Here is a 16,607-nt window from a genome sequence, read left to right as displayed (position 1 = left end):
GAGGTTGAACCTTAAAGCCCAGGTGTAAAATTCACCTGCTTTGAGCTTTCTTGACCAACATAGCCAACACAGTCTTGATTTCGAGAATGCAAACTCATCAGATGCTGTGGGAATCATCAGTATCAAAGCCAGTGATGCGGCAAGAAGGTCTTACGGGCCCTTATGGCTGAATTTCACAAATTAACTATCGGTTTTTACTTTGATTATCTCTTGCTCCCAACAGCTTTCCTAGTAAACAACCACCCCAGTCTACAAATGTAGAATGAGCATTGTTTTCATACTTACTTCCTTCTTTTAGATTTTTGTTTTTTAATTTTATGCTGATATCTTCTGTTTTATATGATATGGAAGAGTTATTTCTTTTCTTTCTCCTTAATAATCTCACAAATTTCAAGCCATTTTATTTACCTTCTCTCTTAACTAAACATCCTTAGTGTTTTCAGTTTTTAGTAGGAAGTTAATGATTGTATATCTTATCTGTAAATTGAGTCTATTTTTGTCATAGCCTTTTTTTTTTTTTTAAGCCAGAACTGAACATAACATTCCAGCTGAAGGTGTAGCAACAGGATAGAGGATAGGTTTTTTTGTTTTTGTTTTTGTTTTCTTGTGTACCATTTTCCAAGCCATCATTTGCATCTCTTAATTTTATGCTCTAATTGTGCATTAAGGTAGATGTCTTAATTGTTTCAAAATTATAATATTTTAATGTAAATCTCCTGTTGCATGGAAAACTGAGTATTTCTGAGTCTGAGGAAGATCAGATTTCCCTGCTGTCTACTCAGTAAAGACTGGGAGCCACAGTAAAACTAAAATCTCACTCGTAGTATCTGAGTTGGACCTAGTTAATTCACCATGTGGGCAGAATGTATTTGCAGTCACCATACCTTTCCTGACTCTGCTCTTTCTGGACTTTTAAAAAGATATTTTTTTAATCAACACCAGAACTAGAAGCAGAATGATTGCTATACTGCTGTGATCCTCAGCTTGCATCTCTGTGTGACCCTGTCATGTGGAAGTCCTGCCACGTGCTTGAGGATCCCCACCACGTGCTGCATGATTGTGCGGAGGGAAGCAAGTTTGAAGAATTTGTTAGAACTGGCTAATAAAAGTGCAGATGATAAAAAACAAACAAACAACAACAACAAAAGAAACCTCCTGCATCTACAAGCTCAATTCCCTGCTGTTGCCCAGGCTTGGCTGCTCTTGCTGGCCAGCCTGCTGAGGTTTGGACAGAGTCCCATGCTAGGTCCTACCCTGTAAAGGTGAGTTATAAGAGGGCATACAGATGTGCGGGAAGTCCACCAGGAATATCTTCCAGACCTCAGTGCCCTGGCACCCACAGAGCTGTGTGAATAGAGTGGTAAACTGGCACAGTTACAAAAGTGGGTCAACTAACCTATTAGGTATTCCAGGTCAGGTAATAAGAAGCAAATAAGCCCTCCACATTTCCTACACTACAGATGGGTAAATTTAATGTACTGGCATTTATTCCCAACTATCCTGCTAAAGGAATGTGCTTCAAAATGGCTTGTGCTGTAGTGGACACAGTCAAGTGCTTTTGGTGGAGGAAAATAAGTCAGTAACCCCCAAAAGGTGCAGTATTAATGGAGCTAATGTTTCCCTCCCCTACCTAATGCAGTAACTACTATTCTCTAGGGTAAAGTTTAAGAAATAATCAGCCAAGCCTTTGTATAGCTTGTGGTTTGGCCTCCTGCCCTCTCTGCTCATCAAGCAGGAAGTTCTCAAAGGCGAGTGCTTTGTGAAGCTACCTTAAGACTCTGCCTCTTTTTTTCAGTCAGAACTTAGCACTAGGTCATCTGGAACTCCTGGAAGCTGACCAGTCAGACTGATGGTGCCTACAGAAGATATTTAAACAAATTCTCTACCTTGATCATTTCCCCTCATCTTTTGTCCTGTACATCCTTGATTGTTGTTATTCAGTCCTGAGATAATATGCTCCTGATATCACTGAGATGGGAGAGACAAGCAGGGAGGAAGAGATCAAAGAGAGGAGATGGAAGAGAAGATGCCAAAGGCAAAAGAAGTGGGAAGAAGCAAAATATTTCAGAGATTTATCTACTTTACATACTTGGTATGCAACGTTTCAGAAATTCTGAATATACTTCATTTTTAGAGTTCTGGTGGTATCACAGCCACTAGACAGCAGGAGACTGTTAAGAGAAGCCATGGGGACCCTCTTTCTATAGCTTTCAAGATGCATCCAGGAAGCCCAAGGAGGTCTGTAAGTACGGGTAGACTTGAAAAGAAACTGTACAGAGCAGGCTGGAAAAAAACATGTATAGTTATAAAATATCTTTCTGCTTCCCTCTGCTGGCCAGATAACACACATACCAATGTAAGTCCTACCAGTCAGGGAAGGATCAGTGTGAAGAGTATTGAAAGATAGGAGGAGTCATTTTTCTATTACTACACAAGCTTTAACTCTGCTGATTTATTTGAATTTGCTCTTGAATTTCAGAAAATGTGCAGGATACTTCTGTATCCAGGGAAGCTCAAGAAGGCTGGAAAAGCGACCATGGATAAAGCTGGGCTGGTGAGAGATAGGGAGATAGTATGGATAAAGGTAATTTCAAGGTTTAAACTACTAATATTGCTTTACCATTTACCTCGTACTGTTATCAGTTGTGATTTCAAAGTTAATTTAACAACCACAATCTAAACTTAGTTGCTATTCTTGGTTACAAAACAGGACCATTATGAGTTGCAAAAAAAAAAAAAAAAAAAAAAAATCAAAAACGACAACATGAAACACTGTTCTTATTTGCCTTGTATATTAAAGTAACTTTGATTGAGAATTAAATCCTTGTTTTTTTTTTTTTTTTCCTGAGCTTGAGATTATGTTCCTGTGTTGCTTATAAAGACTGGAGGAAATTTGGAAACCTAAAAAGAACAGCCAGTAGTAATAAAACTGAAAATGGAGATACAGAAAACACGTAACTGCAATGCCAGCTTTCATTTCAAATAGGATGCATAAGTAAAAGGCACATCTGACACTGATGCTGTATTCAAGTAAAAAAATCAGCATTTTTGCATTTAATTTTCCTATTTTATTTAAAAGCAAAGGGGGGGGGGGGGGGCGGGGTAGGAAGCTCTTTGAAACACTAATGTTGGTGGCTCAGTGTAGCTTTTGCAGATTGTTGTGCACCTTAACAGTGCACTTTACAGCACTGATTATCCCTAAACTGCACATCTGAAGGCCTGGGATCAAAGGCCCCTTCTCGGCAGAGGTGTGGTGACTGTCCTGAGGTAGGGATGTGGCAACCAGCTCCGGTTCTGGTCTCCTACAGCCATCACAACAAAAACATGGACACCTTGACTGATCAGGATAAGGCATAGACCTGCACTGGCAATAATGCTGCACTACTGAATTCAAATTCACTGTAGCTCGGTGAGAAGGGAGAGATGCTGCTGAGCAGAGGTAGTGCGTACCCTGTGACAGTCATTGCTGGGGAGAGGGCTGTGTATAGGACGAGGAATTGCTCAGTGCCGTCAGAGAGCCCGCAGCGAACTTCCCACTACCTCACTCAATACACAGCCACCGGGAAGCCGGGAGTGGTAGCGCTCCCCATCCCCCTGTGCTGGTCCAAATGTTTCCAAGGAGTTCAGCTTTGCCTTTCATGCACACCCAACTGATAGCGATATAAATTTCTCCGGGCATCACTTCGTACTGACTGTCTTCATTAATAAATACTGTGCTTTGAAAGAAAATCACTCGCGTCGTTGGGATTTCCCTTCTCCAGCTGCGAACGATTCACTGCACGGTACCGGGCGGGACCTTACGATCCGAGGCACCTCGTGCTGCTCCAGAACAGCCACGAGATTCGCGCACCCAACACAACGAACTTTAACGGGACCACCGTTTCGCTTCCGAAGCAAACGAAACCGAACCGCCAGAACCGCACCATCGTAGGCCCCTCCCGGCAACGGGACACGCAATTCCCATCCTGCTATGCGGCGCGGCGCACTAAACGAGCAATAGCCCCAGTTACCGCGACAGTGGCCGGCCCCCAATCTGCACCAATCATCAGGCCTGTTTCTCTCAAAATTCCGGTAGACCTCCAATCACAGGGAAGCTCTCAAAGCAGCCCCGTGCGCAGCTGGTTAAGGTGGCTTGAGGCTGGCGACTGGCGCATGCGCATTAAGGTGACTCTAGAAGCGGAGTGCCCGGGTGCGGCGGTCTTCCTGTGGGACGGGAATGCCGTGGAATTGGGGAGTGCTCTCTGCTGCTTTCAGGACCGGGCTCTAGGAATGTCTTGGCCGTAGGTAAGGTGCTGCTGCTGTTAGAGGTTCTCCTTGGGTCGAGGGCTTCCCTCCGCCTCAGGTGAGCAGGGCTAGGCGGCGACAGAAGCTGCGGGCCGCCGGGTGAGTGCGGCGCGGGGCTGAGGCTGCGCGGGGCGGGCCGTGAATCTTAGCGATCTCTGCTCGGCAGGCACGGTGTGGGTCTGAGCTGCGCGCTGAAGCCGTAGGTCGGACTGAGGAACGCTCGGCAGCCCCGTTGTGGGCAGCCCCGGGTGAGCCCTCACCTGTTTGTCGGTCCGCGCCCTGATGCAGCGTGTGGCCCTTTGTGCGAAGGGATCTTTTCACCACGTCTGTCCCTTAGGGCCACGGATGCTTTCTGAGGTCTTTAATGGAAGGAGCCGCCGTGGTGCGGGACCGGGGACCGGTTTGTGCGTATGGTGCTGTGCGGTGAGTTTGGTCCCGGCAGTCCCGCCTGGAGCCGCGCGATGTGGTGACGGCCCCCCCGGCGGCACCAGGAGCCGCTCAGAGCGTGGGGTTGTGAGGCCGACGTCGTGCGGTGTCCTGAGCTAATGAAAGAAGTTTGTAGGCAGGAGAGGGGGCAAAGTAGGGCTTGGAGCCTTTGAGACTTCGGAAACGAGCGTTCCAAATGGCATAGCTTGTTAAATGTCCCCCTCTGTGGCCAGGCCGGTTTGTGAGCTCTGGGAAGAGTGAGTTCCTGTGCTTGAGGCTTTCTGAGAAGGCATAGAAATTCTACTTTCTCTGTTGATAGGTACAGCTGTTGCTTTGACTCTGAGGATTTTTACGTATGGACTATTTTACCACAGGGTTTCATTACAGCTTTTTGACCATTGACTTCACTGAACTGATTCTTTTTTTTTTTTTTTTCTCCTTTTTTTTCTCCTTTCTTTTACATTGTTCTTAGTGTCATCTTGGAGAAATATGATGCTACTCCGCTTAACTTGCTAGAAATATTTGCTTATCTATACCTCTGCTTGTGGTGCCTATTCTTTCTCAGCATAACCCTGCAGAGGAAGAAAAGCAGGCAAGCTGCAGAGGATTTCAAGAAGCAAAGCAGGATGGATGGGAAGAAGTGGTACCAAGTCACAAATGACCTAACTTCAGCAGAGTTCAAGCCTCTTTAAAGAGTTCTGTCGTCCAGGAGACTGAAAAACAAACAAAAATGGAAGGAGGCAACAGTCCACACGTGCAACTTCAGCAAGTCCCACTGGCCACAGCAGCAGTTTCTGTGCAGCCACACGCAGACTCCTTTTCTTATAAGGTCATATTTTTACTCCAGTCTACTCTTGGATGCCATAACTTCTGTGTATAAAAATTTCATTTAGAACACAGTTTTGGGTGGTTATAAAAGTTCTCCAGATTAACATGAGCTTTTTCCGGGCTTGCAAGTTTTTATGCAAGCTTTACTATCTGTTGTGGGAAGGTATCTCAGGTGTTTTTGAATGCGGCTAAATTGCCCACTAAACCAGCAGATGTTATAGGTGAGGTGGAGAAGAGCAGAATAGTTCTTGAAAGCTGATTCACAGAATGCAAATGTTTCTGATCCATGTGCTGCTGAATGCCAAGCCATTATGAAAACAGATATTTAAAGGAAAGAATGAACGAATAGGTTGCATTTAGCAGTCTGTTCTTTCCTGCTGAGAAATGTTCCTGCAAAGATTCCAAATATGCGCTTATTAATTTAGCTCTCTCATGAAGTGTCAATTCATAATGGATTATCTTCTGCCTGAGTTTCACAGATTTGGAATGTAGCTACAGAAAAGTTACTTGAATTTCCCTGTCACATGGAGAAGATAAAAACAGATTTTATTGCCGAGTATTCGAGGGAACCATTTTAATTCTGCTGTCTTCCAGATTGTGCATGAAACCCCAACTTCTTTCAAGGTCCAGTAGGTAAATGTAATATCTTTATATTTATTTTGTTTTTACAGGAGAATTTGATTGGTGCATTACTAGCTATTTTTGGGCATCTTGTTATCAGTATTGCACTCAACCTCCAGGTGAGTATCGTGAAACAAATATTGATCCTGCCTCAAATATCCTGTGTTAAAAAGTGTCATGCATGCCACAGCTTCTGTGCCTTTATCCCCTTTTTCTAGAAATACAGCCATATCCGGTTGGCAGGTTCCAAAGATCCCCGAGCCTATTTCAAAACCAAGACATGGTGGTGTGGACTTTTTCTCCTGGTTCTGGGAGAACTGGGGGTGTTTTCTTCTTATGCCTTTGCTCCTCTTTCACTGATTGTGCCTCTCAGCGCAGTGTCTGTTATAGGTAAGAGGAAAGAGATGACTGACATGCAAGTCTGAAAGCGTTTTAGTGTGAGACAACTGATTGCTGGACCAATATATAGATCATCCTGTTTCTCTTTTTTTTTTTTTTTTTTTTTTTCCTTCCTGTCTTTACAGCTAGTGCAATCATAGGAATTATATTTATTAAAGAAAAATGGAAGCCCAAGGAATTTTTGAGTAAGTACTGCAGTTCCTTTTCACTTTTTTCCTCCCTTCACAAGCTGACCTAGGTCGTGCTTTGCATAAGAGTCAGGCATGGTGAACCTGGGTCCCTGGCACTGCGTTTGCTTAGGTAGAACTGAATCACCCACATTTCATGCATACGTGTGTTTGCAGAGCTGGAACATTCATTCTTCTGCTTTCTGGAAAATAGGCTGTAGGCAGTGCAAGGCATGATAAGCCCCAGATGCAGATCTTGTGACTACAGTTATTTTAGCAAATGCTACTTGGTATGAGTTTTTTTTTTTTTTTTTTTTTTCTCAAATCGTGGCATATTTATTGCCTGAGGTTTCTTAATTATAACAATTTGAAAGTAGGGCATGAAGGGCAGAGGAATGAGTCACTTGGAGGACTGTGCATGGTGTCATGGCCATATGCACATGAGATCGTAATTCCATACATCCATACTAACCCACTAACTGTCCACTTCTTCCCTTTTTTTTTTTTTTTTTTTTGCCTTTGGTCGCCGAAGGGCGATATGTTTTGTCCTTTGTAGGTTGTGGTTTGGCAATTGTTGGAACTTATCTGCTGATTACGTTTGGACCTAATAGTCATGAGAAGATGACAGGAGAAAATATCACTAGGCATTTAGTGAGCTGGCCATTTCTGTTGTATATGGTAAGATAGCCCATAAAATACGGGAATGTTTTCTGCCATATTCCTGGTTGAGAGGTTTTAAAGTATTTTTCGTTATGAGTGCTAGAGGTATTTCTTTGTACTTGCTAATGGACTTATGTCACTTTTGCCAGTGTCAGTTTCACAGTGCACGTGCAACTTGTAACCCTACTGTTCTCTCTCTGAATTACTCTGTTAGAATTTAAGTATCTTTACCTGAAAAGTTTTAAAATAGCTTGCTCTCTCCCTGACCTGTCAGCTTCAGCCTGTGGAAGTAGTATTGATGGCAGCTGAGAGCAACTGTCCAAGAGGTGCCCAAATGTTATACTTGATCTGCGCTTTCCCTAGACAGACGTTTTTTCTTGAGCCATCACTGTCTCATTAATAATATTGTAAAATCTGTTTAACAGAGATAAGTTTGGCTATTAAATTAGATGTTTGCTGCAGGGGTCATTTACACAACCTCATTATGGAAAATAGGCTGATATTTGTGATATCAGTGTTTGATTGGGATTAAACTTGGTCTGTAATTGCGTACGATCCTCATTTTCCTTTGATTTGTCCTGTTTTGTGATTTTTAATGTCTGACTTGTTTGGCATTGCCAGTAAATGGAATACTGAACTCCACATCTGATGGTTTCTCTTCTCTTGTAGCTTGTAGAAATCATCATATTCTGCCTGCTACTGTATTTTTACAAGGAGAAAAATGCAAACTACATTGTAATAATTCTCCTGTTGGTAGCTTTGCTGGGTAAGTTGATATGGATTGTTTTGAAAACTTCCTTAGTCTTATTAATCATGTCAGTGTGTCATCAGAAATGATAGCTTTTATCCTTCCGTAGTATGATTGTGTAATAATGTTTAAACGCTTAAGACAAGTGGTAGATGCTCCTAGCCCTGTTGACAAGAAAAACTGTAATATCGAAATGTTGTGATTTACTGAAGGTCACAGTGGTAATGTTGTTGGGAATATAACTGATGTTTAGAGATAAGATACCTTCCATGCAAGAGAAGGGTTTGAGTATGTGTATATCTTGACTTTGTTTGCAGCTGCTCATCACATATAGAGTGAATGTGCAGTGTTCTTGTCCTGCTGAGGACATAGTTCAGCTGTATTTTCATAAACATTTGCAGGTTCCATGACTGTTGTGACAGTGAAGGCTGTGGCAGGCATGATTGTTGTCTCAATACGAGGAAACCTCCAACTCAACTACCCGATATTTTATATCATGTTGGTGTGCATGATTGCTACAGCAGTCTTTCAAGCAACGTAAGACTATTTCTCTCTTCCATAACTGTGCTGGTTTGGCAGATCTCTAGCTAGTGAGATGTTTGTTATTGATTTCCAGAATGCTGATCAAATTTTAGTGTGAAGGTCTGGCCTCTTGTGTCACCTGTCTTCAAATCTGTGTCACAGGAGCCTAAGATAGCATTCTTTGCTTTTCCATGTAGTGACATTACCAAGTAGTATTGATCTCAGATTTATAGATCATTCTAGTATTTGTAAAACACCAGCATGAATGAAATGGTGGCTAATGAAATACAGTGTATTTGCACTGACTGAAATCAAAGTGCTCTGTATTTTTCCCCTTTGTTCTTACGATAATGTAAAAACACAAGCAGCAGCAAGGATAAGGAGCTGTTCAGAATGCAAGTGATGTCCTGGCCCCAATGTCAGTGGTTGTAATTGAACTGCCTTTAGTTAATACAGCAGAATGTTCATTCATCTATCATTTCTATTAATTCTAGGGGATGCTTATGTAGGTGTACTGAGTAAGAGTAAAGTTTCTTAAATGTATTCACCAGGTACTTGAAAGGTACCTCCAGAAAGGAGAAGTGGGCTGGTTGATGTTAACTACTGCAGTTCGAGTATTCTTCCCAAGTTAACTTCTGTCATCTGTCACTGCGTTGCAGATTTTTAGCTCAAGCTTCACAGCTCTATGATTCATCTCAAATTGCGAGCATTGGCTACATCCTGTCCACAACAGTAGCTATCACAGCAGGTAACAGTGCTCAAAACAGCATGTTGATTCTTTCTGAAAGAGGGGCAAAAGACTTTGGAAAATAATTCTTAGCTACAGCTGAGGAATGTGAATACCCAGCAAGACAATGACTTGTATTTTCTTGTCATCACTCTTCTGGAGCTGATTTGCTTTCCCTTTTTTCCTCTCTCAAAATGTGAATTCATTTCATTTAACGTGTTTTCTTTTTCTGGTCACACCTGTTATGAGTTTCTTCTTGATGGTTTTGTTTGCATTGTATGTAGGATGCAACTGCTTTCAACTTTGTAGGTACTTTTCATTTTGTACAGATGACTCCAATCTTAGACCTTAGCTGCACAGAGGAAGTTTTGTCTATGAACAAAGATGAGCATTTTAAACCCACTTAGGCTTGAAACCTGAGGAAGCGCTTTGAAGGTTTTTCTTAGATGTATGAGTAAAACTGGGAAGAAGAAAAAAGGCACTAGAGAAAGTATTCATCACAATAAAGCAGATGCACTGTCTGTGTAAATAGTAATTCCCTCCTAGATACATAGGGACAATAGTCCCCTGCCTCCTTAAAATTACGTATTGCCTTTTAGTTCTGTTCAACACCGTGAAAGACTGTGGCCTACTTTTTGTCTAATGCTTGTTCCCTGTCACGTTCCAAGTCACATGCTACTCTCAGATTAATCAACTTTATTTACCTCTATTAGAGATGTAGAATTGGAGCCAAGGTGTGTAGGTCAGGCTTTTTATCCTGTTGACATCTAGGGCAACAATGACATCTGTCATCTTATGTTTTTAAGCTGTGTATGCTTAATTGAAGTCAAGGGTTTTTATTCTGTTGTAGTTAGAGAGATCCAGTTTGGTCTCTTGTTCAGTCTTGGGGAGTGTGGTCTCTTGTGTTTATATGGTAATAACTATCTGGTGAGAATTCAGCTTAGGCTCATTTGCATAGTGACCTGCAACAGTTCTAACACTATTTCCTTCCCTACCCCAATATTGGAAGCTTTGTACTAGTTGCTGTGCTGCTGTACAGGTTTACTTGTGGCCATAGTAATTGGACTGTTATTTTGGTGGTCAAATTCTAAAAGGTTTGTAAACGTATGGTTTCTGTTGCAGTGGTAATCAGACCATGCTTTTCTGTATTAAGACCATAAAAAAAAAAAAAGCCAACTAAACATGCTAACTATACAAACAGTGATCTTACATGACTTAGTTTCTGGAGGGAGCAGTACTAGAGATGCAGCAGTAATTGCTCATGTTACCTGGGAAGAAAGCCATTGTGAATTATTTCCTTTTGAAGGAGCAACTTTCTACCTGGATTTCACTGGTGAAGATGTTCTTCATATATGTATGTTTGCACTTGGGTAAGTGTTTTAAGTTTCCTTGATAGAAAACTGAGTAGTTTTTCTTCATATGGCTAAATTTTAGAAATCCGTATGTAAGTACATGTGTATGTGTGTATACATGGGATGTGTAACCTACTGTGAAGGAGGACAAACTGACTGTGCTCTCTCTTAGAGCACACAGTGGCCCATAGTTCCATACCTTATCTGAGTGATGATGGATGCTCTAGAGGAATTTTATCACAGTAGGTTATGTATAGTTGTACAACTTCTGCACTTCACAGTAAATGTCCTGCTGACTGTACTGGAGATCCTATTGGGTGTTGAATCACATGGATTGTTTTTCCAAGTGTATTCACACCTTCTAAGGTGAAGTGGAATGCTCTCAGGCTATCTGCTCACCAATCTAGAATTGTAAAATAATCAGAAGCAGTGATCTCTTGGGCATCTATTTGAGCCTTCACTGTCTTATTACGAGACTTCAGGAATCCTGTTTCTTACGGGGCATGGCCATTCACACAATGCAGATATAATCAGTAAAACATTCACTTTGTAACTCAACGTTTAGTCCTAACTACAGTGTTTGATGTGATTAACTCTCCATAAGCAGGGGGCAACCTGAAATGCTTTCCAATTTAATACAGGAAAACAAACAACAGTTGGGAGTTTAGTATTATTAACTGTCTTCCTCTGTCAGCATGCTGTAAAAATGAAGATTGACAATTGTCAGTGTGTTTATCAATGGAAAACTTTGTATAGTTTAGGCTGTAAAATCCTGGAATGTCATCAAAGCAGATAAAATTTCTATATGCTTTCTTTCTGCTCTTAGTCAAGATTAATGTGAAAATTTCTCTCTGCATTTTGGTAAAGGTATGAAGTCGTGATTGCTAGTTACATTTCAGTACTGTCAAAAAGGGTTACTCAACTGAGAATTCTTTCTCACTCTGTAGATCTTTCTCTTCTAGTTCCGAGTTCTTCACTGTGCTAGGTGCTGATTTTTCTGAGGGCCTGTCATGAAGCATTGTCTCCTCTCCATTTTCACAGTCATATCAAAAGATCTTCTGTTTTTTCTCAGATGCCTCATAGCGTTTCTAGGTGTCTTCCTGATCACAAGAAATAGAAAGAAGTCTGTACCGTTTGAACCCTATATATCAATGGATGCTATGCCAGGTAACAATGGTTTATTGCCATGTTTCTTTTATTTGTTGGGTTTTCACTCAAACTTGAGTCTCTTTAAAGTTGTTCTTTGTTTTTCCATTCTCTTTGGTTGATTGTCTCGTGGAGGGGTGTGCATTCATGTTTTTTGTGAAGCAGGAAAGGCATCATTTTCCACTTTGGTGACACTTGCTCTGGGCCCTTTGATGCCAGAGAGAGCGTGGCAACAGTCCCATTAGCTACTGTCTGGGAAGATTACAGGTTTTGAGCATTTACTTGGGATTGGTCTTCATCAAGCAGGAAGAAGTGATTACTGGGGAAGACTGAGGTACATGGCAAACGATAGAGGCCAGAAGGAGCAGAAACTTATTTTTTGAAGTATAGCTAAACTGTCTTTCTGGTGATCTGTACAAGAAACATGTAGCATTTGATAAATACATGATTGCAATCCTGCATTCACTACAGCGTAATTTCCTCCATTAGTTGCTTTACTGCTTAGCTGAAAAGCATTCTTTCATTTAATGTTCAAGGATCTGACGAGCCACGTGCCAGTAACCCACAGCCTGTGTAATTTGGTGATTTAACAGAGTACAGGAAGAATGTGTTTTTGTTCCTAAACATTTAATCTCTGCTTTTGCTATTTTCAGGCATGCAAAACATGCATGACAAAGGGATTGCAGTTCAGCCTGACCTCAAAGCTTCCTTTTCCTATGGTGCCCTGCAAAACAATGACAGCATGCCAGAAATTTATACACCTGCTACACTGCCAATAGTGCAGGAGCAACATGGTTCCAGAGGAGTTTCTGCTCCACCATACCGGGTGCTGGAGCACAGCAAAAAGGAGTGAATGACCTTTAAGGAACTGATTTGACTCATCGGAAGTATGCCCTTTATTTATTTACCTGATTAAAATGTAGGCAAGTGTTAAGCCGACTTTGATATAGTTTAAAGTTTGTCTCAAACTTTACTTTAAAGACTGATTATTAAAATAAGCAACTCTCTGTAGCTGTGAAGTTGAAAGCATTCCTCTTAGCAAGAAGTAAATCACAGTCCTCTGTTGAAGGCTGCTGAGAGCATGAAATACTGAATACAGTATCGCGTCTTTAGGAAACTAATGAAATAGCAGATGCTGTGGGAAGAGAAGTAACCATGCAATTTCTAGCCCTGCTGGGAGTGGTTTATTTCCAAATAGAGGTTTTCAGGCGTTGTTCACAGTAAGATGAGGAAAGGATTTAATCTTTTACATAGAGAGATTGACGAATTTTTAGAAAAGTTGTAAACCCTCATGTTTCTAACGTAACCACCATGCTACCTTAACATGGCAATAAAATTTAATTATTTTCAAGCATGAACACTGAAACTTACTGAGTATTCTTGGGCTTTTCTTGTATAGCCATTCTCTGGCTTGTGTTGAATGTATGCACTGAGCACGTTAATTCTTTATCTAGCACCACTGGATTACATGGCAGTTTAGAACAAGGACTGTTTGCTATTTCTCTGGTTTCACAGAAAGAGCTTCAAGTTGCATCGAAGGCTACAGGGACAGCACTGTAGTAACGTGACTGGAAGGATATTTTAGTCGGTCTTGATGAGATTCCAATTCTTTACCATTTTTATTTTCTCTCTGTAGTCGAGATAGGGTTTGCAACTTTGTTTAGTAGTTTTAAATGCTTAAAGATGTCAGCATTCCTTTGGCAGTGTTACGGTGTTGTAGGTAGGGGTGCCATTTTATGCTCCTTTATTCTAAGAAGCAAAAAAGGTACTGTCCTAATACTGTGAATGACCTAGTAGGAAAAATGAGCACGCACAGTCCAGCGCTCAGTGAGAACTGCCAGAATAATGAAGCATTGTGTACTTAGATATTTATCTTTCCAGCTTCTAAGAGATGGCTGTAAGCTGTTACAAAGGGAGAAACAGACACAGGGGTGTAAAACGGTTAAGTGAAGGGGACAAAGTACAACATTTACAAGAGTATGCAGCTGTTCTTGGTATTTTGATATCTTCTCTGAAAGCAATAATTCTACTGGGAAACCAAATTTTAAGTTTACTTTGTTGTATTTTGGGTTGTATGCATAGTAGGGTGTCTCCGTGACCTTAGAAGACTTAATTTGAAATGAATAGTGAATGTGTTCTGTGCATTTTTAGGTGGTAATTCTGATACTAAGGGGCTCGGAAGGATCTTGAACTTAAAGTTGTGGCTTCCTGCATTTTTCCTTTTTTTCTTTTTTGACTCACAACTGGATTCTTTTTCCACTACCTGAGAGCTTATCTGACTTATAAATAATTCTACTGCTTCATGTTATTGCAGTTGACAACAGAACTACTCTTTTGCATATGTTTTCCTTGCCAGCTATGAATACTAATTTAATCTGGGAATACATGAGACTGCATTGGCAGTTTTGTGCAACTTAAATAAAAATTAACTCCTACCCCTGTGAAGTGAAGGTGCCTAAAGGCTGTGCATGTGCCTATATGTGAAGTTGCTTCTTCAGTTTGACATATCTGACAGTTGAAACTAGTGGCGTCACATACACTGCAGCTTAGGAAACCTCAAGAAATACCAACTTTTCTTTTGTCCACAATACTTTTTATGCTTAGATAAGATAACAGTGTTAATGGGCTAATTCTGCCAGTACATTAATCTTGTTGGAGTTGACACTGGTTCTACTGCCTGTGTCCCTGGTAATCGATTGTGAAGTTATGTGTGGCTTTTGTTCCTTGTAACACAAAACAAAGTAGTACAGTGGGGACTGGCTGGGAAGGGTATGAGTACAAGTATGGCTTGTCTCTTTCCTTCTAATGAATGAGGCAGTAGGTAATTGACCTAATAGTTCTGAAGGCACAGAAACAAGCTGTTTTAAGAGCAACTGTGCTAAACCTACAAACGCCACATTTTACATGGCAATACTGTTTAATTATTACAGAGATGGTACAAAATATGTAAGTAAAACGTTAATCAAAAGGATGTGAAAAGGGCTTGCTATTGAATTCTATTCATAGGGTGATCCTGTGTAGTTGAGCATTGTTTTCCCAGTGCTCAGTTTCTATGTAGTACTTAAAAACTGCAACTGATTGATGTGCAGACTTCACAGCCACTTGTTTTTTCTGGTTAGCTTTTTCTCCTAATTGTAAGGCTGTTTTTATTCTAACACCTTGCTTTTAGGAGCTTTCTGACAGCAGATTCCAAGGGAGGTAATTCCTATTGAGTAATGTGAAATATTGCTATTTGTGTGTCTATTTCTAGAGCACACAAATCAGTAGAGCCTGAGGAGTTTTTGGGGTTACAGGGTTGAACTCAGTGCGCTGATGTTGTGAGAGCTGCACTCTTGTCAGTCTGTTAGCCACGGTAAGCATAGTGGTAGGACTGCCAGACTGAACCTCACCCCTTCGTGGTGCCTATGTGCAATACCTGAATTTTAACTTTTTTTTTATGTACTTTCTCCTTTCTTGTTCTTTCTCACAAGCTTTCAGAAGATTGTACGTGCTGCTCTGCACTGTGTTTTTATAGATGCCGTCTCTGTTCCTGAGAAGGCACAAGTAAACTGAGTGTAGGGCTTATCCAGTCTTTCTAACAGAAGGAGGGAATAGCTCAGGATTACAATTACATCCTTACCTTTTCTCTAATTCAGATCTTGGAAACTGAAAATGAGAAGTCCTCTGTACCCTCAGACTTGTTACAGAATATTTCTAGGGCTGAGGTAACAGTGGTCATGCCTCGGATTGCAGCAGGCATTTACGACTAAACTGCCTCTAAAGATTTAAAGGAGAGCTGCATGCCACATGCTTTTTTTTTTTTTTTTTTTTTCAGCATGGAAAGTAACCTGTTCCTGTAAAGCACATCATTTAACACATGCAATGTCAAAGCTTCAGTTTATCGACAGCTGATCCACAGAGAAGTAGTGTGCTGTAAACAGTGGAGCATAGCTAGATTTCCAAATGTGCAGCATTTTGTTCAGAATCAAACACTGAAAAAGCGTGCACATAATCCAACTGACTGCTGTCTCCATTATGAATTGGGCAGAATAGGTCCTTGACTTTCTCCTAGCTTCTTTATCAAATGTGAACTGACTTTTGTGGCCTATACACTGTGTGGCTTCTCAGTGCACTTCATATGTTCTCACTGTATATCTTGCATATAGCTTTATGCTGTGGCATAGAGCTGCAGTGTTGACTGAACGTATAAAATGTTCATATGGAAATGTGTGTATAAATGTGGCTTTGCAGTGTTGAACCCTGAGGATGAACTGCTTCATTTTTTTTTTTTTTTGTAAGCAGTGTTGCATGTCTGTTTAATTCTGTCTTTTTGATGACCCCTCTGGAAATTTAACTTAATAAAAGATTCTGTTTAAAAACTATGGAATTCTGGCATGATAAATATTCTTGCTATAGCTTTAATCAGTTTTAATCAGTAAAAATCTTGAAGGAATTTAAGGCAGTAGTTGTTTACAACCATAGGCACTATGTACATCCAAAAAAATGGTTTTTAATTGTGTATTTGTAAATGAAATGCAGTTTGCTACAGCTGACGTTTGGGGCTGTAGCACCCTGAGGCATGTGAATTTACACGAGGCTCAAGTACTACCATTGCTGGCCTTACAGGACTTTTACAAGTGTTAGCATTTGTTATTTCAGAGAAGAGCTGGAAAACATGATCCAAGTGGAGCCTGGAGAAAGGCGAGGTTGAGGACGGGAAGCCAGGATGTGCTCTATGACTGAGGACC

General features: G+C 41.0%; 1 protein-coding gene across 8 annotated transcripts; it reads left to right on the top strand.

Moving 5' to 3' along the window:
- Positions 1-4,138: 4,138 nt before the first annotated feature.
- Positions 4,139-16,606, top strand: NIPAL3 (NIPA like domain containing 3). Of its 8 annotated transcripts, none has more exons than XM_042887816.1 (14): positions 4,139-4,284; positions 4,622-4,707; positions 5,183-5,539; positions 6,210-6,278; positions 6,378-6,549; positions 6,684-6,743; positions 7,258-7,403; positions 8,055-8,151; positions 8,535-8,670; positions 9,315-9,403; positions 10,689-10,752; positions 11,807-11,901; positions 12,534-12,767; positions 16,519-16,606. In XM_042887816.1, the coding sequence occupies exons 3-13, from the start codon at positions 5,441-5,443 to the stop codon at positions 12,731-12,733; spliced, it is 1,227 nt and encodes a 408-aa protein (XP_042743750.1). In that variant the 5' UTR covers positions 4,139-4,284; positions 4,622-4,707; positions 5,183-5,440; the 3' UTR covers positions 12,734-12,767; positions 16,519-16,606. The 8 variants fall into 8 exon arrangements, with proteins under 8 accessions (XP_042743750.1, XP_042743753.1, XP_042743754.1 ...); XM_042887819.1 differs by lacking the exon at positions 16,519-16,606 and adding an exon at positions 15,695-16,241; XM_042887813.1 differs by lacking the exon at positions 16,519-16,606 and adding an exon at positions 4,451-4,532 and having other exon boundaries at positions 4,140-4,284; positions 12,534-16,241.
- The last annotated feature ends 1 nt before the right edge of the window (position 16,607 follows it).

The sequence above is a fragment of the Lagopus leucura genome, unplaced genomic scaffold (genome assembly GCF_019238085.1).
Source record: "Lagopus leucura isolate 7727_CA_CO unplaced genomic scaffold, USGS_WTPT01 Super-Scaffold_100123, whole genome shotgun sequence".
Lineage (NCBI taxonomy): Eukaryota > Metazoa > Chordata > Aves > Galliformes > Phasianidae > Lagopus > Lagopus leucura.
Note: the sequence above shows the minus strand (reverse complement) of the source record. Positions and strands in the feature narration are given on the sequence as shown.